At 51.5% G+C, this 20,448-nt stretch overlaps 1 protein-coding gene and 1 pseudogene across 3 annotated transcripts; one reads left to right on the top strand and one right to left on the bottom strand.

Moving 5' to 3' along the window:
- Positions 1 to 4,007: 4,007 nt before the first annotated feature.
- On the bottom strand, positions 4,008 to 5,085 carry LOC309801444 (hypoxanthine-guanine phosphoribosyltransferase-like; annotated as a pseudogene). The gene is made up of 2 exons: positions 4,733 to 5,085; positions 4,008 to 4,367 (listed from the first exon to the last, which is right to left on the bottom strand). The product of its transcript is annotated as a hypoxanthine-guanine phosphoribosyltransferase-like (transcript).
- A 5,717-nt stretch (positions 5,086 to 10,802) lies between these two features.
- Positions 10,803 to 14,564, top strand: LOC309801074 (type III endosome membrane protein TEMP). Of its 2 annotated transcripts, none has more exons than XM_082615517.1 (4): positions 10,803 to 11,178; positions 12,454 to 12,531; positions 13,435 to 13,551; positions 13,698 to 14,564. In XM_082615517.1, the coding sequence occupies exons 3-4, from the start codon at positions 13,533 to 13,535 to the stop codon at positions 14,018 to 14,020; spliced, it is 342 nt and encodes a 113-aa protein (XP_082471643.1). In that variant the 5' UTR covers positions 10,803 to 11,178; positions 12,454 to 12,531; positions 13,435 to 13,532; the 3' UTR covers positions 14,021 to 14,564. The 2 variants fall into 2 exon arrangements, with proteins under 2 accessions (XP_082471643.1, XP_082471642.1); XM_082615516.1 differs by lacking the exon at positions 10,803 to 11,178 and adding an exon at positions 11,218 to 11,271.
- The last annotated feature ends 5,884 nt before the right edge of the window (positions 14,565 to 20,448 follow it).

The following is a 20,448-nucleotide window of genomic DNA, read 5'->3' as shown; positions in this document are numbered from 1 at the left end:
AGCTATTACATATAAACTGTGTAAAGTCAGTATGTGAAGCTGAATGCTGCTTTGTTTTCCTCAGTGATTTTAAAGGAAATGGGTAGTTCCAATATGCCCCCCACCCTATTACATTCCTAAAGCATGCCCCTGTGTCTTGGTTCCTAGAATATTTTGAAAAATATTTAAGATATTTCTTTGTTATGTGCAACCCCAAATGCCGGTGTCTATCTATTCCATAAGTGCTTTAACTCTCTCTACTGTTCATCACAATTGCTTTTTGAAGCACCAAGTAAAATGTTGCCCCAAAAATATTAAGAAATTTTCTTTTTTTGAAATAAGCAACACATTAACCCAATTCCTAAGACCTGTCTTTGCTTGAAAAATGTTGATCAGCAAAAAAAAAAAAAAAAAAAAAAAAAGAGAGAAAAAGTAATTGTTTTCAGGGTTTTTTTTTTAAGGTAAGTAGGTGGTAACAATTATACTTTCACTTAACTTCAGCAACAGCTAAAGCCATACTGTCAATTCAAAAACAGTTTTTGCTGTTCTTCCAGGAAACAACTCTATAGTGAGAGGAAGTTTGTCAGCAAATGCTTTTGGAACATCAGGCTGCGGCTGTATTCCTGAAGTTAGCAAGTGAGGGAGTGTGTGTGTTTGCACTCTGGGCTGAAAAGATGTGCCAGGTGTTTGTGACAAGCTGTGATGAGGACTGTAGATTACTTGGAATCCATTGTGTTCTTTTCCCTTGTTGGAAAAAGAAAGCTTCTGAAAACAAGCCCTTATTTAAATGAAGCCCCAGTTAATCCAACAAGGCTTGGATGAAGTCCCTTTTATACAAACTGGTTGACAAAGGCCATTTGGCCCCGAGGAACCCTGTGAGGCCAGAAGCTGGTATCAACACCCCAAAGAGGGTTCAGATAGTTCAAAGCTTAGGACCTTCTTAAAGCATAACAGACTTTTATCGAACTTGGTTAGAATGAAATTACCCAGTACTGCAAGCAGAGGTCTTACATAGAATGCCAACAAACCCCCATTAGAATGACTAACAGTTACTGAACATTTACAGGTGTCAGGAAAAGATACTGACACCTCCTCATGGGCTCCCCACCTCTTGAGGCAGGTTTCATTGTGATTATCCCCATTTTACAGATGAGGAAACTGATGCTTCCTAAGGGTGTTAAGTGGTGGAGCTCAGCTTTGACCCCAGACAATTGGATCCACAACCAGAGAGCTTAACTCCACATTGGGCCTGCTAAATGGTCCTGTCTAGATAGCAAGCAGGGTAAAAGTCTTTTCCAGCATTCACAGGGGGTGGCTACCATCTGCATGTGTCACCTCCAAAGTCTTACAAATGATTTTAAAAAGCCAACCCTTATGAACTCAGAAAGCATTAGAGGTTTTATTCCAGGAAAATAATTTGCTCATCTCTGTGCTGTGTCATGATTGAGTGGGGGCCCTTTAAAAGGCAAGGGTGGGCCGGCAGAGATGGGCAGGCATGAATTTTCAGGGCGTCTTGCCTTTAAGGTACACCAGGTCCTTGCTTCACCCCCAGATCACTCTGAAACCCTAGAACCACTAGCACCCGACACAAATGACTCATTGTCCTTGGCCTCAAAAAACAGCAAGCCTACTTAGAATACAAAGCACATTTTATGGGAGTAAACTGCCACCACCGGCCATAGACACACCTTCCTTCCTGCAGGATCCGTAGCCTGGCTGAAGAGTGGGGATGGCTTCCTGGCTGCTCAATCTCACTTCAAATGTTATTTGAGGATAAGGAGTAGTGATGACGCAAGCCCATTAGCTCTCATGATTCATTCACCAATGTCATAGGGATGTCCCACCCTTTTCTTAACCCTTTTTCCCTGAAGGCATGTTGGTGCTCCATCCTTGCCCACACCCTGAGGAAGGGACGCTTGTTCTGATTGGGGCATCGGAGTGGGTGTGTGTGCAATAGCACGCAGGAGTGGGCTTCCTGTTCCCGTGGGAAGAAATGCCTTTTCCCAGGCATGAGTGGTGCTGGCCACCAGAGGATTTCCACTCGGGAATGCTCCAACACTCCCGGCGTCTCAGGTGGGACCTACTTTCCTCCTTTCCAGACCCCAGGAGAAAGTGAGAATGTGGAAGAGATGAGCATTCCTATTGCAGGGAACCCAGGGAGGCAGGGCTGGAAGGGGCAGCCTGATAGGGCCACTCTGTCCCACTGTTCTGCCACCTCTGGCCACTGGCCTGGGTGTTACATCCCTCGGGAGAGGGTATGGTCATCCTCTGCCAGGTCTGCTGAGTTCTGTTCCTCCCAGATCCAGTTACCCAAGAGGTAACTGATCACAGGATGCCACAGATGGCTACCTCATCACACTGGGCACCTGTGATGTCCAATTATAAATCCGTTGTGGCAAGTTGGAGCTGGTGGCTTGGGAGGAAGTTGTCCCGTGAACCTGGTTGTTGGATGTGGCAACCATCTGAGGTGATTATACTGGAGTTTCAGGGATATACTGGGATAGAGGAGGTTTAGCAAGCTCTCCCTCAGGGCTTTGCGGAATACCATGGCCCCAGACAGGCTGGTCTGCCTTGAGCAAGTTAGGAAACCGTAGAAGCTGTGATGTCCAAGCGTTTCCCTAGTCTCAGGTGTAGGTCTGGGAAGCACCACTGGGAATATATCCCTTGACCTTACTTCAGTGATGACCAGGTCAGAGAGCTTGCTTTCACCAAGTCTCAAGCCCAGTCCCCGCTGGGACTACGTCAGGGATGCTCTGAATGCTGGGGCACGTCCAGGATGTCAGTGTTGGCAGAACAGGAGCAAGGAACAGCCAGCCTCCAGGGAAGATGGGGGTTGAATGAAGGAGAAGAGGGCAGGATGGTGCTACCTCCACCGCTGGGAGGCTGGACGCGACTGGGAGCAGGAAATGGGCAGCCACCCTTCAGAGGCTTGCAAAGAAGAGGTGCTCTACCGAATCAAAGGGGTACCTGTTTACCATAGAATAGAGGTTCCTGCACACACAGTGTGCAGGAACTGGCGTGTTAACACCAGTTCTTAACCCCAAGAGAGCGAGACCCCTGGAATTCCAACCATTCATTCATTCGACAAGTTTTTATTGAGCCCTTACTCCCTGCCAAGCCTGTGAGCGTATTTGTGACTGGGTGTGCAAATGCATTTTGTTTTTCTCATCAGCTGCTTTTTTTTTTCTTTTAAAGAGAAGCCTTTATTTAAGGATTTTATATTGAAGACTCAAAAAAGTGGCAGGTTTTTGGAACTTATCGATCTGTATTTAAAAGGAACTGTTGACAGAGATTCACCGGAGGGCTTCCCTGGTGGCACAGTGGTTGAGAGTCCGCCTGCCGATGCAGGGGACATGGGTTCGTGCCCCGGTCTGGGAAGATCCCACATGCCGCGGAGCAGCTGGGCCCGTGAGCCATGGCCGCTGAACCTGTGCATCCGGAGCCTGTGCTCCGCAATGGGAGAGGCCACAACAGTGAGAGGCCCGCGTACCGCAAAAAAAAAAAAAAAAAAAAAAAAAAAGATTCACCAGAAATAATCTGAACCAGTGGGAAAATACAGTTAATACTACTGAAACCTACTAAAATAATTCCAGGACATATGGTTTATCCAACATAATGATACCTCTAAATGCTGTCACTGATATGAAGCTGACTGCTTCTTACTTTTCTAAGCACACAGTGGTATAATGAACAATATTCAATCACTTCTGTTCTTTCCTGAATATATAAAAATTAAAATACCAATTTAAAAACTAATATATTCTTTGCTTTAAATGTTTCTTACAGATACAATTTCAATATTTTCATTCACTAGTGATGTGGTTTAAGAGATTTTTCATTCACGAGTCAAACAGCAATCTACCGAAAGGGAACTGATAGTCTATAGGCTCATCGTGCAAATAGAGTTCAGGAATGCAGCAACTGATGTTTCTAAAATACAAAACAGATAAAATTCTTAGAAGATACATACAATAAGCTCTACTAAGCAGCTGGCCACAGAACTAGAACATTTGATAATTTTACTGGTGATTTCAGTGGGACTCCAGATGTTTCTAAACTCAACGTGAACTCTCATCTTAGGCTTTGTATTTTGCTTTTCTAGTTTCACTGATAACACAAACATGATTCAAATCCCTGAAGTATTCATTATAGTCAAGGGCATATCCTACAACAAACTTGCCTGGAATTTCAAATGCAACAAAGTCTGGTCTATATCCAACACTTTGAGGGGTCCTTTTCACCAGCAAACTTGCAACCTTGACCATCTTTGGATTATGCTGTTCGACCAAGGGAAGCAAGGTTTGCACTGTTTTGTCAGTGTCAATGATACCTTCAACAATCAAGATATTCTTTCCAGTCAAAGTTGAGAGATCATCTCCACCAATTACCTTTTTAAAAAAATTATTTTTTTATTTATTTGGCTGCATTGGGTCTTCACTTCTGCACACGGGCTTTCTCTAGTTGCGGTGAGCGGGAGCTACTCTTTGTTATGGTGCGTGGGCATCTCATTGCGGTGGCTTCTCTTGTTGCGGAGCACGGGCTCTAGGCGCTTGGGCCTCAGTAGTTGTGGCACGCGGGCTTAGTAGTTGTGGCTTGTGGGCTCTAGAGCGCAGGCTCAGTAGTTGTGGCGCACGGGCTTAGTTGCTCCGCGGCATGTGGGATCTTCCTGGACCAGGGCTTGAACCCGTGTCCCTTGCATTGGCAGGCGGATTCTTAACCACTGTACTACCAGGGAAGTCTCTCCACCAATTACTTTTATGTCACCTGTTGACTGGTCATTACAGTAGCTCTTCAGTCTGATAAAATCTACCATCATAGGAATGGATCTATCGCTTTTTCTGTTCAGTGCTTTGATGTAATCCAGCAGGTCAGCAAAGAATTTATAGCCCCCCTTGAGCACACAAAGGGCCACGATGTGATGGCCTCCCATCTCCTCCATCACATCTCGAGCAAGCTGTTCAGTCCTGTCCATAATTAGTCCATGAGGAATAAACACCTTTTCCAAATCCTTAGCTAATGATTAGGTATACAAAATAAACCCAGGTCATAACCTGGTTCATTATCACTAATCATGATGGTGGGGCTGCAGGTCACCATAACGGAGCTGGCTGGTGTGTGGGCTGAGGGCAGTCGGGGCTCTCATCAGCTTCTTAAAGGGGACGCAACTACCCCAAGGCTAAGAGCCCTGGGTCTGCCACAGGGAGGGGTTGGGTGAGGTGGAGGAGGAAGTAGGTGCAGGCTGGGGACAGGGACACCTCATTCTTTTGCTTGCTCAGCATTCATTCCTGGTTCTTCTAGTAGCAGCACCCCAAGTCTCCTTTGGGAAATATAAGCAAATCTTTTTTTTTGCAGTACGCGGGCCTCTCACTGTTGTGGCCTCTCCCGCTGTGGAGCACAGGCTCCAGACGCGCAGGCTCAGCGGCCATGGCTCACGGGCCCAGCCGTTCCGCGGCATGTGGGATCTTCCCAGACCGGGGCATGAACCCGTGTCCCCTCCATTGGCAGGCGGTCTCTCAACCACTGCGCCACCAGGGAAGCCCCTAAGCAAATCTTTGAAAAGCAGTGATTGCTATCTGTCACTTCAAATGATTGTGAGGAATGGAACACCTTAATAGTGTTAACTCATAGGAGCAGTGGGGATGTATCTGGAAACGTGCTGGACCTAGAGGCAGAAGACCTGGGTTCAAATTCTACCTCTGCCATGTACTTATAGAGCTGTTAGCACATAATCATTGGACCTCTGATTCAGCAGGTTGAGTTGATATGTTTCAGATGATAGTAAAACCACCACTGGTCTGTAAACCCTACCTCAGGACCACTCCATGGTTCATGTCCTAGGGCTTAACTGTATCCCCTGGGTAACCTCCATTTCTATATGCCATCATCTGCCCACCACCTTCTATGTTTCCAACTTTCTCTAGTACGTCAGTAATCGCTCCTAAAATCTATCAGTCCTACCACTTTTTCAGGGTTCCTCACCCCTCCCCGACCCCATCCTCACTTCCCTCTTTACCTGGCCTGATTGTCTGGGCCATCATGTCAACCACTGCCTTGCCTACAGCTCAGTCCTCTTGCCCCTCTCTGGCTTTATCAGACTTGCCTGGCAAGGCCCCAATCCTGATTAAATTCCAGGGTCCATCTTCTCCCCAACTGCACACTTGGAGTGGCTGGAAAACAAAACATTCAGCCACCCTTACTGATATCACTTTAAATTCATGTCGCTCACCTCAAGGGGGTCCTGATGCTGCCTGGCAAGCCTACCACACTCCATTCTCTCTCCAAAGCCCCAGGATGATGAACTTACACCTTCTCTTCTCTCCTCGAACCCCAGCACCCGCTCCCCACTCTTCACTCTCAGCGGATGACACTGCTTCCTATTTCTCTGGAAAAACAGAAGCCATGGGAAGAAAACTCCTTAAGGCTCCTGTCACTCACCTGACCCTCCTCCTTCCTCAGAGGGAACCTCCCTGCTCCTGCCCAAGGCCAGCCCTCCACCTGTGCGCTCAACCCCACACCCCTCGATGCCATTAAGGACTTCCCACCCCCACTGTCCCTTCTCTCTTCCTTCTGCATCATCAGTTTCCTCCCTCTCCTGGATTATTCTGACCAGCATACACACGTGGTCTAAAAGCTCCTAGCCTTGAAAAAATCCTTCCTTGATCCCACACTCGCCTCCCATATCTGCCCCATTTCTCTGCTTCTTTTATAGCAAAATTCCTTGACGGCATTGTTTCTACTTCCTCTGCTCCCATACCCATGCATCGCTCCGGTTGGGCCTATGTCCCTGACAAATCAGTGACATTGTCCTTGTCAAGGTCACCAGTGATGGCTACACGGCCAAATTCAATGTCAATTTTCAGTTCGTGTTGTCTTAGTTGACCTAGCCTCAGCATTTGGCGTAGCTGGTGAAGCCCTTGCCCTTGAAGCGCTTTCTTCTCTGACCTCCAGGGCACCTGCCTCGCCTGTCTGACTCTCACCACGCGGGCCGCTCCCCAGTCTCTTTTCCTGCTTCTCCTCCACTCCCTGACCTCTGCTCCCCGAGTGCTCCAGGGCTCAGCCCTCAGCCCTCTTCTCTTTCTGCACTTCTCTTTGGGGCCTCACCTAGATGACCAGCTTTAAAATACCATACAGGGGTTTCCCCGGTGGCGCAGTGGTTGGGAGTCTGCCTACCGATGCAGGGGATGCGGGTTCGTGCCCCGGTCCGGGAGGACCCCACATGCCGCGGAGCGGCTGGGCCCGTGAGCCATGGCCGCTGAGCCTGTGCGTCCGGAGCCTGTGCTCCGCAACGGGAGAGGCCACGGCAGTGGGAGGCCCGCGTACCGCAAAAAAAAAAAAAAAAAAAAAAAAATACCATCCATTTTTGGGCTTCCCTGGTGGTGCAGTGGTTGAGAGTCCGCCTGCCGATGCAGGGGACACGGGTTCGTGCCCCGGTCCGGGAAGATCCCACATGCCACGGAGCGGCTGGGCCCGTGAGCCTTGGCCACTGGGCCTGTGCGTCCGTCCAGAGCCTGTGCTCTGCAACGGGAGAGGCCACAACAGTGAGAGGCCCACGTACCGCAAAACAAAACAAAAAACCATCCACTTTTTACTGGTTCCTCAATTTATATTTCTAGCCCTTACCTTCTGCTGTCTTCAGGCTGGTTTATGCTATTGCCTACTTAGTATGTTCTTGGATGAATCACGGGCATCTCACAAGTAACATGTCCAAAACTGAGGTACAGATTGCCCTTCCAAAGCTGTCACCTCTGCAGTCTCCCACAACTCCATCCTTCTAGTTGCTCAGGTCAAAACTTTGGAGTTATTCTTGCTCCCTTTCTTTTTCTCAAACCCCATATCCAGTCAGCAAATCGTGTTGACTTCACCTTCAAAGTACATCCAGAATCTGAGCACTTCTCCCCGTTTCTGCCTGACCACCCTGATGCCACATTCCCCTTCTCCGGGATGATAGCAACGGCTCCCTAACTGGCTGCCCCACTTCTGCGTTGGCCTCTTCTAGTCCATTCTTCACAAAGAAGCCGAAGAAGTCCAGTCCTTTGGTCCCTGGCTCCGATCATCAGTGGCTTCCCATCATCTCACGGAGGGAAGGACCCAGAGCAGCACCACCTCAGCTGGCTCTGGACAGGCCTCTCATGCAGCTCCTCCCATCTCTCCCCACTTACTGAACCCCATCCAGCCGGCCTCCTTTCTGTTGCTTGAACAAGCCATACTCTTGTTTCTCTATCTTTGTTCTGGCTCTTCCCTCTTTCTGAAATATTCTTCCCCCAGATATTGGCATGGTTGCTCATTCACTCTTATTCAGATCTCAGCTCAAACATCCCCCCTTCAGCGAGTCCCCCCCTTTTCTGACCACCTAATATAAAATAGCAGCTCTGGGACTTCCCTGGTGCTCCAGTGGATAAGACTCTGCACTCCCAATGCAGGGGTCCCGGGTTCGATCCCTGGTCGGGGAACTAGATCCTGCATGCATGCTGCAACTAAGAGCACACATGCCGCAACTAAGAAGTCCGCATGCCGCAACTAAAGATCTTGCATGCCACAATGAAGATTCCGGATGCTGCAACTAAGACCCAGCACAGCCAAAATAAATAATAAATAAATAAATATTTTTAAAAAAAAGACTGTCACCCATAGAAGTCACAGTTATTAAAAAAGAAAAAAATAGCAGCCCCTTCCACAACTCCATCACTCGAAGCTATTTTACTTTCTTCATAGCACTAACCATTATCTGAAATGATCGTATTTATTTCTTTACTTGTGTATTGTCAATCTTCACCACCAGAATGAAAGCTGTATGGTGGCAGGAACTCTCCCCAGCAGCTAGCACAGAGCCTACCACGTGGTTGCCAGGGCTGCCACAGAAGGTTGTGAAGGTTGTTCACTGTACCAGAGCTCCTGGCTGATGGGCCGGTGGGTGCCAGTATCCAGCCTGCTCTCTGCTCTCCATGCTGTGGGGCATCTAGCAGGTGGCCTTTTGCTATTTTGCAATGCTTGCCATATGGGCTGGCTGTGGCTCTGTGGTGGGCATTTAGTAAGTATTCATTGAATAAATGGCTTACTAATGGATGGGTAGACCTTTACTTGTTTTCTTCTGTGGGACTTAATGCAAATTACCATCTCAAGGCCTCATTTTATTCATCTGTTAAGGAAATAATTAACATCTATCTCATAGTACAGTCAGGAGGATTAAATGAAATAATTTATTAAAAAGCTGGCTCAAATCTGATTACATTTGTAGGACATATCCAGAATAGGCAAATCCATAGAGACAGAGAGCAGATTAGACGTTGCTGGAGGCTGGGGAGGGGGAAATGAGGAGTGATTACTGAATGAGTGGGGAGAATGCTTTTGGTGTGAAGAAAATGTTTTAGAACTACATAGAGTGATGGTTGCACAACATTCTGAATGTACTAAATGCCACTAAATTGTGCACTGAAATTGACTGATATGGTGACTTTTTTGTTGTGTGAACTAGGTTATACTATGTGAATACCTCAATTAAAACAACAACAACAAGAAGACCACCTGGCACAGGGCCCAGGACATGGTAGGTGTTCAATGAATATCGTTTGAATCCTGTGATTTTCTTGCTTCAAATTCAAACCAAAACCCTAAAACTTCCTTGGCTCTTCACTGACCCATCCAGGATAATCTCCACTTTTGTCTCATTTATTTCAAGAGTATTTATTGTTGTCATTTTAGATATTAGGGATTTGAAGGGGAACAAGACAGACACAGACCCTATCTCCAGAGTTCACAGGCTCATAGGGCACTCTGACAAGTAAAGAGAAAATCACAATGCTGTGTGGTCAGGGCTATGGGGGAGAAGGGCCAGGGTCTTCAGGGGGCACAGAGCGGGGAGGAGGGATCCAGACTAGGGTGCATCTAGATAAAGAGGACCTAAGCTGGGACCCATGTGATGGGAGGAACAGTCAGCCAGGTGGGAGGTGGACATGTGGGGGGGAGAGGATGAAGGTTAAGGTTGGAGGAAAGCAGGGGTCCCAGGAAGAGTGCATGCAAAGCCTGGGAGATGAGAGCATGGTGGGTTCTAGGAATAGGGAACAGTTTGGTGTGACTGCAGCAGAGAGTGTGAGGTGTAGGTGGGAGGGTTAGGAAGGGGCCATTGGCGGTAGGAGCTCAGACTCGGAGCCAAGATCTTCAAGGTCCTGCATGAACTGGCCTCCTCTTTCCAGCCACAGTTCTACCGTGCCCCACTTGCAAGCCTTGGCAGCAGCCCTTGCTCCGCTGTGCCCTGCGGGTTCCTGTGAACTCCTGTGCCAGCATGGCTTAGCTCATGGAACACTTCCTCCCTTAGATATTTACTGAGAGCCTGCCCTGTGGCAGGTGCTGGGAACCCAGAGACTGTCAAACTTGGCTCCACCCTGGGAGAGCTCCCCTGCTAGTCCAGTTGGGTAGGCAGCACAGGAAGAAACAATTACAAGATCGTGAAAGCAATGCTGTGACAGACGGTGCTCTGGGGATGGAGGAGGCGGGGCTTGCCAGGTGGAGGCAGGGCTTACTGGGCTAGACGGAGGGCTCTGGGAACGTGACCCCGTGAGGGTCTGAAAGGACAAGGAGGCACTCGGCCTGGGGAAGAGGAGTAAGGCAAAAGGTGGAGGTTCAGAGCCTAGCTTTGTGGGGTCACAGGATCCTTGAGATCCAGATGGAGGCTTGTACCCTGTCCAGGTAAACACACATACACACAATAACCCCCCAAGGGCACATACACACTCCTCAAAAGGCCTCTGAACTCACACTCTCCATTGACCTACACACACACACACACACAGACACACACACACACAGACACGCTTACATACACTTTTGCAGGCAGTTTTGCGTCTTCTTGGTCCCTCTGGCTTTGCCTGGAGAATGCCTACCCCCCTCCCCTCTGGTTCCGGCCGGCCGCCTACACAGGAGGTCCGTCTTCAACTCTGGACTTCGTACCTGTCACAGGAAATTCACTTGTTTATCAGGGCCGCCAGCTTGAGCGGCTGCCTGCTGAAGACTGCCCCCTCTCTGGATCCCAGCGGCACTAACCCCCCAACCGCCCCCGCCCCCGGCACTGGGGGTGGGGGTGAAGCCTGCGCCAGAAGGTTCTCCGCAATTCTTGGGAAGGTGTAGCATAAGTCCTCCCTATTGGAGGCTCTGCTCTCCGCCCTCATCTGCGGCTTCGGCCCCGCCTGGCTGCTGCGTCCACAGGTGAGTCAAGCTGCAGTTCTGGCCCGCCCACCTGGCCGGGTCCTGCCGGCTGTAACTGGAAGCTCCTCCGCGGACTGTGCACAGTTCCTACAGGTGGGGAGCAGAGGGAAAGACACTGGGGGGGCCTGGGATGGGGAACCCACAGATCCCCGAGGGCTCCTGGGAGCAGGAAAGGAGCTACAAATCAGGGTGGGGTGTGTGTTTGTCGGTGGAAGAAATGTGACCAGAAGGGGTGGGGTGACAGCCTGAGGGTGTGTGTGTGTGTGTGTGTGTGTGTGTGTCTGTGTCCTTGGGAAGAATTCACAGGGACAGGGCAGGAAGGAAAGGAGTAAAATCTTTAAAACGTCAGGTTGAATTCAACTCATTTCAATTTAACAAAATCCTTTTTTTTTTTTTTTTTTTTTTTTTGAGGACCCAGTGCCTAGTGCCGGGCTTGTGGTAGGCACCCGATGAATGTTTGCTGATGAATGGATGAGTGAATGATTTACTCCTCCTTTCTAATGCCCCCCCACCCTACCCCCATGTTCACCCATCTCACAAACATGTACAGAGCAGCTGACTACTAAGCTCTCTGCCGGCGCCAGGGCGCACGTTATTCAGCCCAGTCCCTGACCAGGGAGCTGCCCATCTAGTAACTGGCCAGTTCTGACTGGTGGCTGACTGGGCAGGGCAGTGAAGAGGGTGATGAGGGGGGCCCTGGGACAACCTCACAGGCAGGTATGGTCTGATTTGACCTTGAGGGATGGGGGACTCAAAAAACTGAGGAGGGGGTGGCTGGGAAACAAGAGGGCAAGGCAGGGTGTGTGTGTGAGTGAGTGTGTGTGTGTGTGTGTGTGTGTAGGTGTGTGTGTGTAGCACGGGGAGGGAACTGGAGGCTGTGTGCTGGATTGCGTGCTGGATTGCGAGGCCTTGAAGGATGTGCTGAGGAATCTGCACGCAGCCTCGCGGGCCTGGGGGGCTTGTGCAGGATTTTTAAGCAGGGGAGTAATGGGGTCAGATTTGAGCCATAGGCCCATCACTCTGAGGAATGGATGAGAGGTGAGGAGAGACCAGTTAGGAGGTTATTGCAAGAGTTGAGGTACAAGGTGAAGGTGGCATGGACTGGGGCAGTGGCGGCGGGGTGCAGAGGAGGGGCATAGGCATTCTAGGGGTATTGAGAGGAAGAACGCGTGGGGCTTGGTGGCAATGTGGAGTTGAGGAGGGAGGGCATCATTACAGTATTGATATTACAGAGTATGGCCGGGTACTCCCCTAAACTAGGTGCTTCTCTCTTAGGTGCTTTCCTAGCCTGGACACTCCTCCCAGGTCCTCCTCTGCTTCAGATACCTCCAGCCCCAGCTGTTCCTCCTCCAGGTACTTCTGTAACCCAGATGCTCTTCCTGTAGGTGCTTCCCAGAATCAGGTGCTGTTCCCCCAGACACTCCTCTGGCCCAGTTGCTCTTCCTCCAGGTATCCTGAGCCTATAAGATCTTCCTCCAAATATTCCCTTAATTCAGATGCTCTTCCTCCTCTAGATCCTTCCCAGCCCCTAGTGATTCTCAGCCAGATATTTTCCTGATCCAGTTGATTTACATTTGGCTACTCCTAGAATACAGCTCGCCGCCCCCTGGGGCAGAGATGAAAGGACAAGGAATGTGCCTGAAGGGCTGAGGGTAGCGGTGGTGGGTGTGGACTCAGGGCTTCTGACTCAGGGGCAGAGGGGCCAGGCTGTGTCTGGAGCTTCCTGTCCTGGGTGGAGCCCAGCACCGTCCTCCATGCTGGTCTCCACTTTGCCCATTAGCTCCCAGCAGTTGCTGTTGCCCAACCTCTGGAAGCCAGGACTACCACCTACCATCCTCATCTTACCAAGCAGGGGAGCAGCCTGGGCTCTGGGCCCTGGCATCAGAGACCTGGGTTCAAGTCCTGGGACTTTGGCTGAGTTAATTCACCTTTCTGGGCCTCAGAGTCCTCACCTGGAGAGTGGGGATAATGTTTATACCCTCATTACAAGGTTCTATGAGCACGTTGCCTGGTGACTGAATCATAAGTTGTGCTCAGTAAATTCCGGCATTGAGTTATTTTTCCAGCTGCTTCCGGGTGTTCCCTCACAAACAGCCAGTTTCCGTGGCTCGGCTTGTTTTCCTCCTGTGGGCAACTGGTTATGGTCAATTGTCCAGTCTCCGGAGTTTGTGCAGCGCCCTCACACAGCTGTGAGTGTGGCCTGGAACATGCACCCTGTGGCCATCCCTGACATCCAAACGTGTGTGTATGTTCCAGGACTCTGTGCCCTGGGGCTGCCTGGCGTCTGGGAGTCTCCTTAGAGCCAGGGCTCTTCTGGCAGAGGCTGAGGCCCACCAGTGTCTTCTGGCCCCTCAATGAGTGAGGCAAACCGAAGTGAGTGACAGTGGGAGGGAGGCTGAGGAGGGGATTGGGTACCCCTTAGATGCTGAGGTTGTGGGGAGGAACTTGCGCCACTCCTCTCAGTTTCCCCAGGGAGCCAATCCGGGGCCCCATCCCTAACACTGTCCCTTTCTCTGCAGCCACTGTGGAGCCCTCGGAGCTCCCCACAGCATCGGCCGTATCCCCTGGACTGGGCAGCGGGGCCCGGGCATGGCCTGTGCTGGTAGGGGTCGTGCTGGGGGCTGTGGTCCTTTCTCTCCTCATCGCACTTGCTGCCAAATGCCACCTCTGCCGCAAATACCGTGCCAGCTACCAGCACCGCCCGCTGTCTGGGACAGGGAAAGGGATCCGCCCCGAGGTGGGTGAAGATGAGGATGACGATGGCTTCATCGAGGACAATTACATTCACCCTGGGGTTGGTGGGCTGGGGACGGAGGGAAGTAGGGACCACTTCTCCCTCTGAGCCGTCATCTTCGGACCCCCCCACTCCTATGCCCGACAGCTTAAGGACAGCCGATACTTTGTGGGAACCACAAGCCTCAGGGACTTGGTGGCTAGGGCTTAAGGGCGGACCAGGGGTAGATCAATCCCCCCTTCCTTGACTCTAGCCACCAAAGTGACCATGACCCTCTCTTGCTCAGTAACCCTCAATGGCTCCCTCTTGTTCTTGGGATAAAGCCTACCAAGGCCCTGGCTATGAAATCAGGCCTCTGTCAGCCTTTGGTTTCCTTTCCTGCCTTTCCCTACTTTACTCCCTACTTAACCAATTATTTGTTATTCCTCCCCCACCTACCATGCTGTTTCTCCATGGACCTTTGCTCACACTATTCCCTTGTCTCCCTGCCCTTCTCTTCTCCCAAGTCCTTTATGACAGTGATGAGAATCCCTGGCCAGTAGACCCCATGTGGCCTGCCTACCTGCCAGCATTTCACATGTGCCCAGGTGATAATATCTTAACAGGTGAAAATCATTGAGCCAAGTTTCTTAGGGAGATTTTTTCCTATCAATCAAGTGGTAATCTAAATAGTTATAATATATTATGTTTTTCACAGATACTAATAAATCTATTTTCATTTTAAATAAAAATAGAAGGAAGTCACTCATTTGTTACTTTCCTGAACTGAAACTTGTGCACAAACATGTCCCTTGTCACTCAAAGCCATGACAGTGCTCAGACATCCTCTCCCTGGGACACCTTACCGGAGCCCCTCCCTTCCATAACACCTGTGAGTTCCCCTACCAGTCTCTTACCACGTTTAATTTTTTTTTTTTTTGCGGTACGCAGGCGTCTCACTGTTGTGGCCTCTCCCGTTGCGGAGCACAGGCTCCGGACGCGCAGGCTCAGCAGCCCTGGCCAACAGGCCCAGCCGCTCCGCGGCATGTGGGATCTTCCCGGACTGGGGCACGAACCTGTGTCCCCTGCATCGGCAGGCGGACTCTCAACCACTGCGCCACCAGGGAAGCCCACTACGTTTAATTTTAATCTTTATTACAATTTGCACTAACCCCTTACCGGGCTAGACTGTGAATTCTCTGAGGCCACAGTCTGCGCCTTGTTCTGTGTCCTCAGAGTCTCTCACACGGCAGATGCTAAATAAATATTTGTTGACTTTGTTGAATTCCCGTGGGCTGATGGGCGAGTGGATGAAAGGTGAGGGTGTGGAGTCTACTGTGGAAGACTTTATCAAGAACCTTGGCAGAGAGGAGAAGGACAGAGTCATGGTTGCTGGGGGGCAGTTTGGGGCAAGGGAGACAGTTTCAAGACGGCAGAGACTTGAGTTAAGCTTCTTTGGTTGCAAGCAATGGAAAGGAGTTTTGGGGGTGAATTAAAGGGACAGCTGACTCAGGAGGGCAGGAAGCAGGTGGTCCCAGCCGCCTGAGGTCAGGCATGGGACCTCTAGTGCTTTGTCATTTATGGGCACTTATGAGGCTCCATGCCTGGGACTTCCAAACTCTTGATTCTGGGTCTCAAGTATTCAGGTGCTAGAATCTGATTGGCCCAGCTTGAGTCAAGTATCTACTACTGCGGGGCTTCCCTGGTGACGCAGTGGTTGAGAATCCACCTGCCAATGCAGGGGACACGGGTTCGAGCCTTGGTCCGGGAAGATCCCACATGCTGCGGGACAACTAAGTCCCTGCGCCACAACTACTGAGCCTGCGTGCCACGGCTGCTGAAGCCTGCATGCCTGGAGCCCATGCTCCACAAGAGAGACCACCGCAATGAGAAGCCCATGCACCGCAACCAGAGACAAACCCACGCACAGCAACAAAGACCCAACAAAGCCAAAAAAAAAAAAAAAGGATCTACTACTGGTGCAAACAGTTCTGACCAGTGGGGGCAGGCTCCTGTAGTCCACTTGTGATTTGGGGAGCCCACCTGTTTGTTCCAGGTCAGTCCCAGCCAGAAAAGGGGAAGTCGTCGGGAACCAGGCAGCCACTCACATGTGTCCACCGGATGCAGTGTTAGCCTTTGAGGAAAGAGCCAGCAGAGAAAGAAAGTGAGGGCTGACTAGTATAGGGGGGTGCTTGAGGAAAAGGCAGGAGGTCCAGGAGGGTTGCAGTGTAGGGTCCAGGGTGCCCATGCCAGTGATGAAGCTGAAGAGGGGGATGCCGTTTGTGGGGATGGATTGCAGGGGAGAGACCCAGACATGACTAAGGTGTGGTACAGGGAACAGAGAGATTCCAGAGGTGTGACAGAGGCAGGGTCACATGTGGAAGGGATGGGGGCGGATGGCAGGGGTGGTTGACAGAACTTTCGGCTGCTGGACGTGGGGAGTAGGGAATCAACGAAGCCACCCTGGTTTCTGACTGACTGGCTGGGCACTTGAGGAAGAGCAGGTTTTGGGGGAGGGAGGGTTCAATGCCGGACATGGGATTTCCAGGGGAGAGACGCCTGGGGCAGCTGGATTCACAGGGCGAAGGCCAGTCTGTAGATGTGGGCTTGGGAATCATTGACAATAGGGTCCCTGAGTCCCTGGGAGTGAGTCAGATCACCAGGGAGGGGGCGGGGTAGCGGAGGCGCTGAGGACTGAGCAGGGAAACACTGGCAGAGGAGGGTTTGTCTGCAGAGGAGGATGTGGCAGGAGAGCTTGGCGAGAAGCTGCCAGGGAGGAGGGGAGCCCAACCCCAGCCATTGTTCCTCAGTCCCGAGACAGCTGACCTCCTCGCAGGCCCGGGGAGGCCCTGTGTGGGCCCCAGCCCGAGACCCCGGAGAGGAGGCTGAATAGCAGAGCGTGTCCTGGCTTCCAGGGGAGGAGCTGCTGGGAACCCAGGTGGGTCTGTCCCCTGTCCTCATGCGTTCCCAAGGTCCACCTGGAGGGGCTGCCCTGCCTGCAGTTCGGGGCTAGGAAAGAGCTCGGCCATCCCCGTTTTCACATCTTCTTGGGGACTTGAGTCAGAACCTCTGAGGGATCCAGGAGGAGGTAAGGGCCCAACCCCAGATTAGAAGTCACTTTTCTGAGCCCAGCACCAAGAAGGGTTGGCAGGGAAGGCTTCCTCTCAGAACCTGCTGCGGGTGGCAGGAAACTTGGACTCTGAGAGCAGCCCTGCTGGATTCCCCTGAGGAATGGTTCCCACTGAGCTCTGCATGCCTGGCCCCAGGCACGAAGAGGGAGCATCACCTGAGTCCACAGGTTCAAAGGCCTGGGGATGCTGGAACTGCTGGGAGGCCTGGCACTCAGCCAGGCCTCCCTCTGGTCTGCCCTCCTCTGGCTTCAGACCCTGATCCCAGCCCATCTCTGCCCCCAGCCCTGCACCCTGTCCTTACCCCTCAGCAGCTGGCATCACCTTCTCTTCCCAGGGAGCCCCAACCCAGACCTGACTGCAGAGGACAGCCTAGCTTCCCGGCTGCCTCATCCTGCTGCCCCCAGAGTAAGGCCACATCCATTGTCCTTGTGTGGAGGCCAAAGACAGGGGTCACACAAGCCACGGACATGAAGTTGAAGAAGCCCAGCAGAGCAGTAAACTGAGTTGAGAGCACAGACTATCTGGATTCAAATCCCAGTTCTGCCATCTACCTGCTGTGTGACCTTGGGCAAGTTACTTACCCCCTTAGCGCTCCAATGTCTTCTCAGTAAAATGAGGATCATAATAGTACTTGCCTCACACAGTTTTAGAAGGATTGAATGAGTGACGTGTAAAGTAGAACCGAGCGAGCATCTGCAAGTATTAGCCATGTCTGTATGGGCAACGCCAGGGCAATTGCTCCCCAGGACAGGTGATCAGTCTTAATCCTGAAGGAGGAGCTTCCCATGCCTCCTCCTCCTCATTCTCTCCAGGCTGGGATTTGAACTTCTCTGTTTCCCAGGACTCAGGTCAGAAGATCCAGTTCAGAACAGCAAAGGACTTGAATTAGAAGTTCTGATGCTGTAGAATATAAAACTAATGACAACGATAACAATAATAATACTGATGTGTCAGCACTTCCTGACAACCTCCCTGCTGGGCAGGCACCCCATTGTATAGACGGAGAAGTTGAGGCTCAAACAAGTTAACTGCAACTTGCCTGCTTCACTCAGCAATAACGCCCTTATCTCACATCTAAGTCATGATCAAACAGACCCAGCAAAGGAATCTCCTGGTAGCTGGACTTGTTCCCACCCTGCCTGGGCTGGCGCCCCTCTGCCCCATGTGAATGGGGGCCGAGAAGTTCCAGGTTTGGGAGAGCAGGCTGTGAGGGTAGAAGTGATATGTCCCATCCCTGGCTGGGGAGGGGACCAGAGTGGGCCGGTCTCTGCCACGCCCAGGGCAGTCTCACATATCCCGGGGAGCAGTCCAGAAGGCAACCCAGTGAGTGTGCAAGAACTGAGCTTGTGTTGGTCCCCCGAGGCCCGGAGGAAGCTCCTTGAGGGGGGCCTGAGGTCTCAGGTGGGGTGTGACTGGATATGATGGAAGGACCACCTGGACTGGAACACATTTGGAAATTTCAGGAACATGTTCTTCCAGGATCCAGCATCCAGGTGGCCCAGGAGGAACATGTGGCAGGTCTCTCTCCCTCCACCTCGCCCGCCGCCCAGTGGGAGCTTCTAGGAGATCCAGACCTCTCTGTGCCATCTCCAGCAGCTCCTCTTGTCTTTCCCCCCAACATCAGTTTAGATTACAGGGCCCTTTATGTCAGCCTCCCTCTTGCTAGTATCCTCAGCTTACCTGCCCTGTCATGTCACCATTACACACTCCAGGTGACACTCCAACCTGAAGCCTGCATCCCGTTCCTCCGCGTGGAGGAACCCGCCCCCCCTCACCGCCCCCATCGCCCAGGTCGTGCTTCTGTTCCTGCCTGTTTTCCAGCCTCCCGCGCGGGCTCTCAAAGCCTTCAGCAACCTCGCTGTTTTCTTGGTCATTCTCGGCAGAAGCTCCTTAAAATGGCCTCTGCCTCACAGAGAGAGTAGTTGTCAGTTTCCTGCTACAAAACCCACAAACCTTCCTGTCCACATTCTTCCTTCTCTCCTATCAAAATAGCATTGTGAGCCCACTCCCTCCATTGTGGGCTCGGATCCACCCTCCCCGCCTCCCCCGCTCAGGGACTTGAAGACTGGCCTCTTCTCTGCTTTGTGTCTTCAACTTCTCTTTCAATCATCATGGACCCATCACATCTGTCCCATCCTAAAACTCCTCCAGGTAGTTAGTCACAAAGACCCGTCGGTCGGTCCCACCTTCTGAGCATCCATTGAACCTGTCCCAGCAGCCACCCCCTTGTCCGAGCCGCGTCATCTCGCATCTGGAGGAGGCATCAATCCACCAACTGATTTCCCTGCCTCCATTTTTACCCCTTCCAATTAATTCTAATTGTCTTAAAATACAGTTCTGGCCAGGCCATCCCTCTGCTTACAATCCTTCGCTGGATTCCTCTTGGCCTTAAGAAACTGTGCTACCTGCTAGGGAGCCTCTGAAACCCGGGAGGGGCCCAGGGATCCCCCCAGCTTCACCCTTGCCTCTTGCCAGCTGATACTCCATGTTCCCACCACCCAAACCTTCTGTGGTTCCTCGAAGGAACCAATTCTTTTGTCTCTGGGCCCTTCTGCTATTCCTTCTTTCTGGGATTCTCTTCCCAACCTTCTTGACCAGCTGCTTCTCATCCCTCAGGGGCCAGCTGAGATGGCATTTCTGGGGCTGTTTGGTCTTTTTTTTTTTTTTTTTTCTGCTAAGACCAATCCCAGCTTCACACTGCAGCCAGCGAGTCCCCAATCCTATTCTGCTCAGAGTAACCCCCTAATTAAAATCTTTCCATGTTTCTCAGTGTCCCGAGGACAAAGTCCAAATCCCTCAGCTGGGCTGACAAGACCATTTGACAGACAGGAGTAAAGGAGGCGTGATTTCGCAGGAGGCTTCCCACCCCACGACTCTTATTTTCTCATGGCGAGCGAGGGAGGCCAAGTCATCTGCAGAGAGCAGTGTTGGGGGCTGTGAGGGGCTGATGCTGTGGTGTGAAGGGAGTGGAGAGAACTTGAGGGCGCTGTGGGAGCAGCAGCTGGCCAGGGAAACAGTGTAACTGGTGAGCCGAGTTTCAGACCTGGTTGAGGTTGGTGATGGGGAATCACGGTAACACCAGGCTGCCCAGCTGTGCAGATCTCTCTCGTAGCTGGTCGGTGTGAGGGTTTATCCACGGAGGGGATTTTGCTGGGAGGGTGGGACCAAAGGTCAGGGGGCTAAGTTGTTGAGGACTCTGTCAAGGAGTGGGTGACATGATGGGTCACAGAATCTGAGCCAGATGGGAGATGAAAACAGAATGGGCTGCTTTAGAGGGACAGAGAGAAGGCAGAGGGGCCAGTGGATGACTGGTTGCCATGGGGACCAAGATGGGGTTTAGTGCACAGCTTTGAGCAAACAAGCTGGAGGTGGGAGGTTGTGGGGGTCGGCTTTAGTGAATCAGGAAGTATTAGCATTTCCGCCCCA

This window comes from Mesoplodon mirus, assembly GCF_964341445.2.
Source record: "Mesoplodon mirus genome assembly, chromosome: 3".
NCBI lineage: Eukaryota > Metazoa > Chordata > Mammalia > Artiodactyla > Ziphiidae > Mesoplodon > Mesoplodon mirus.
This window is presented reverse-complemented; position numbering and strand designations above follow the sequence as displayed.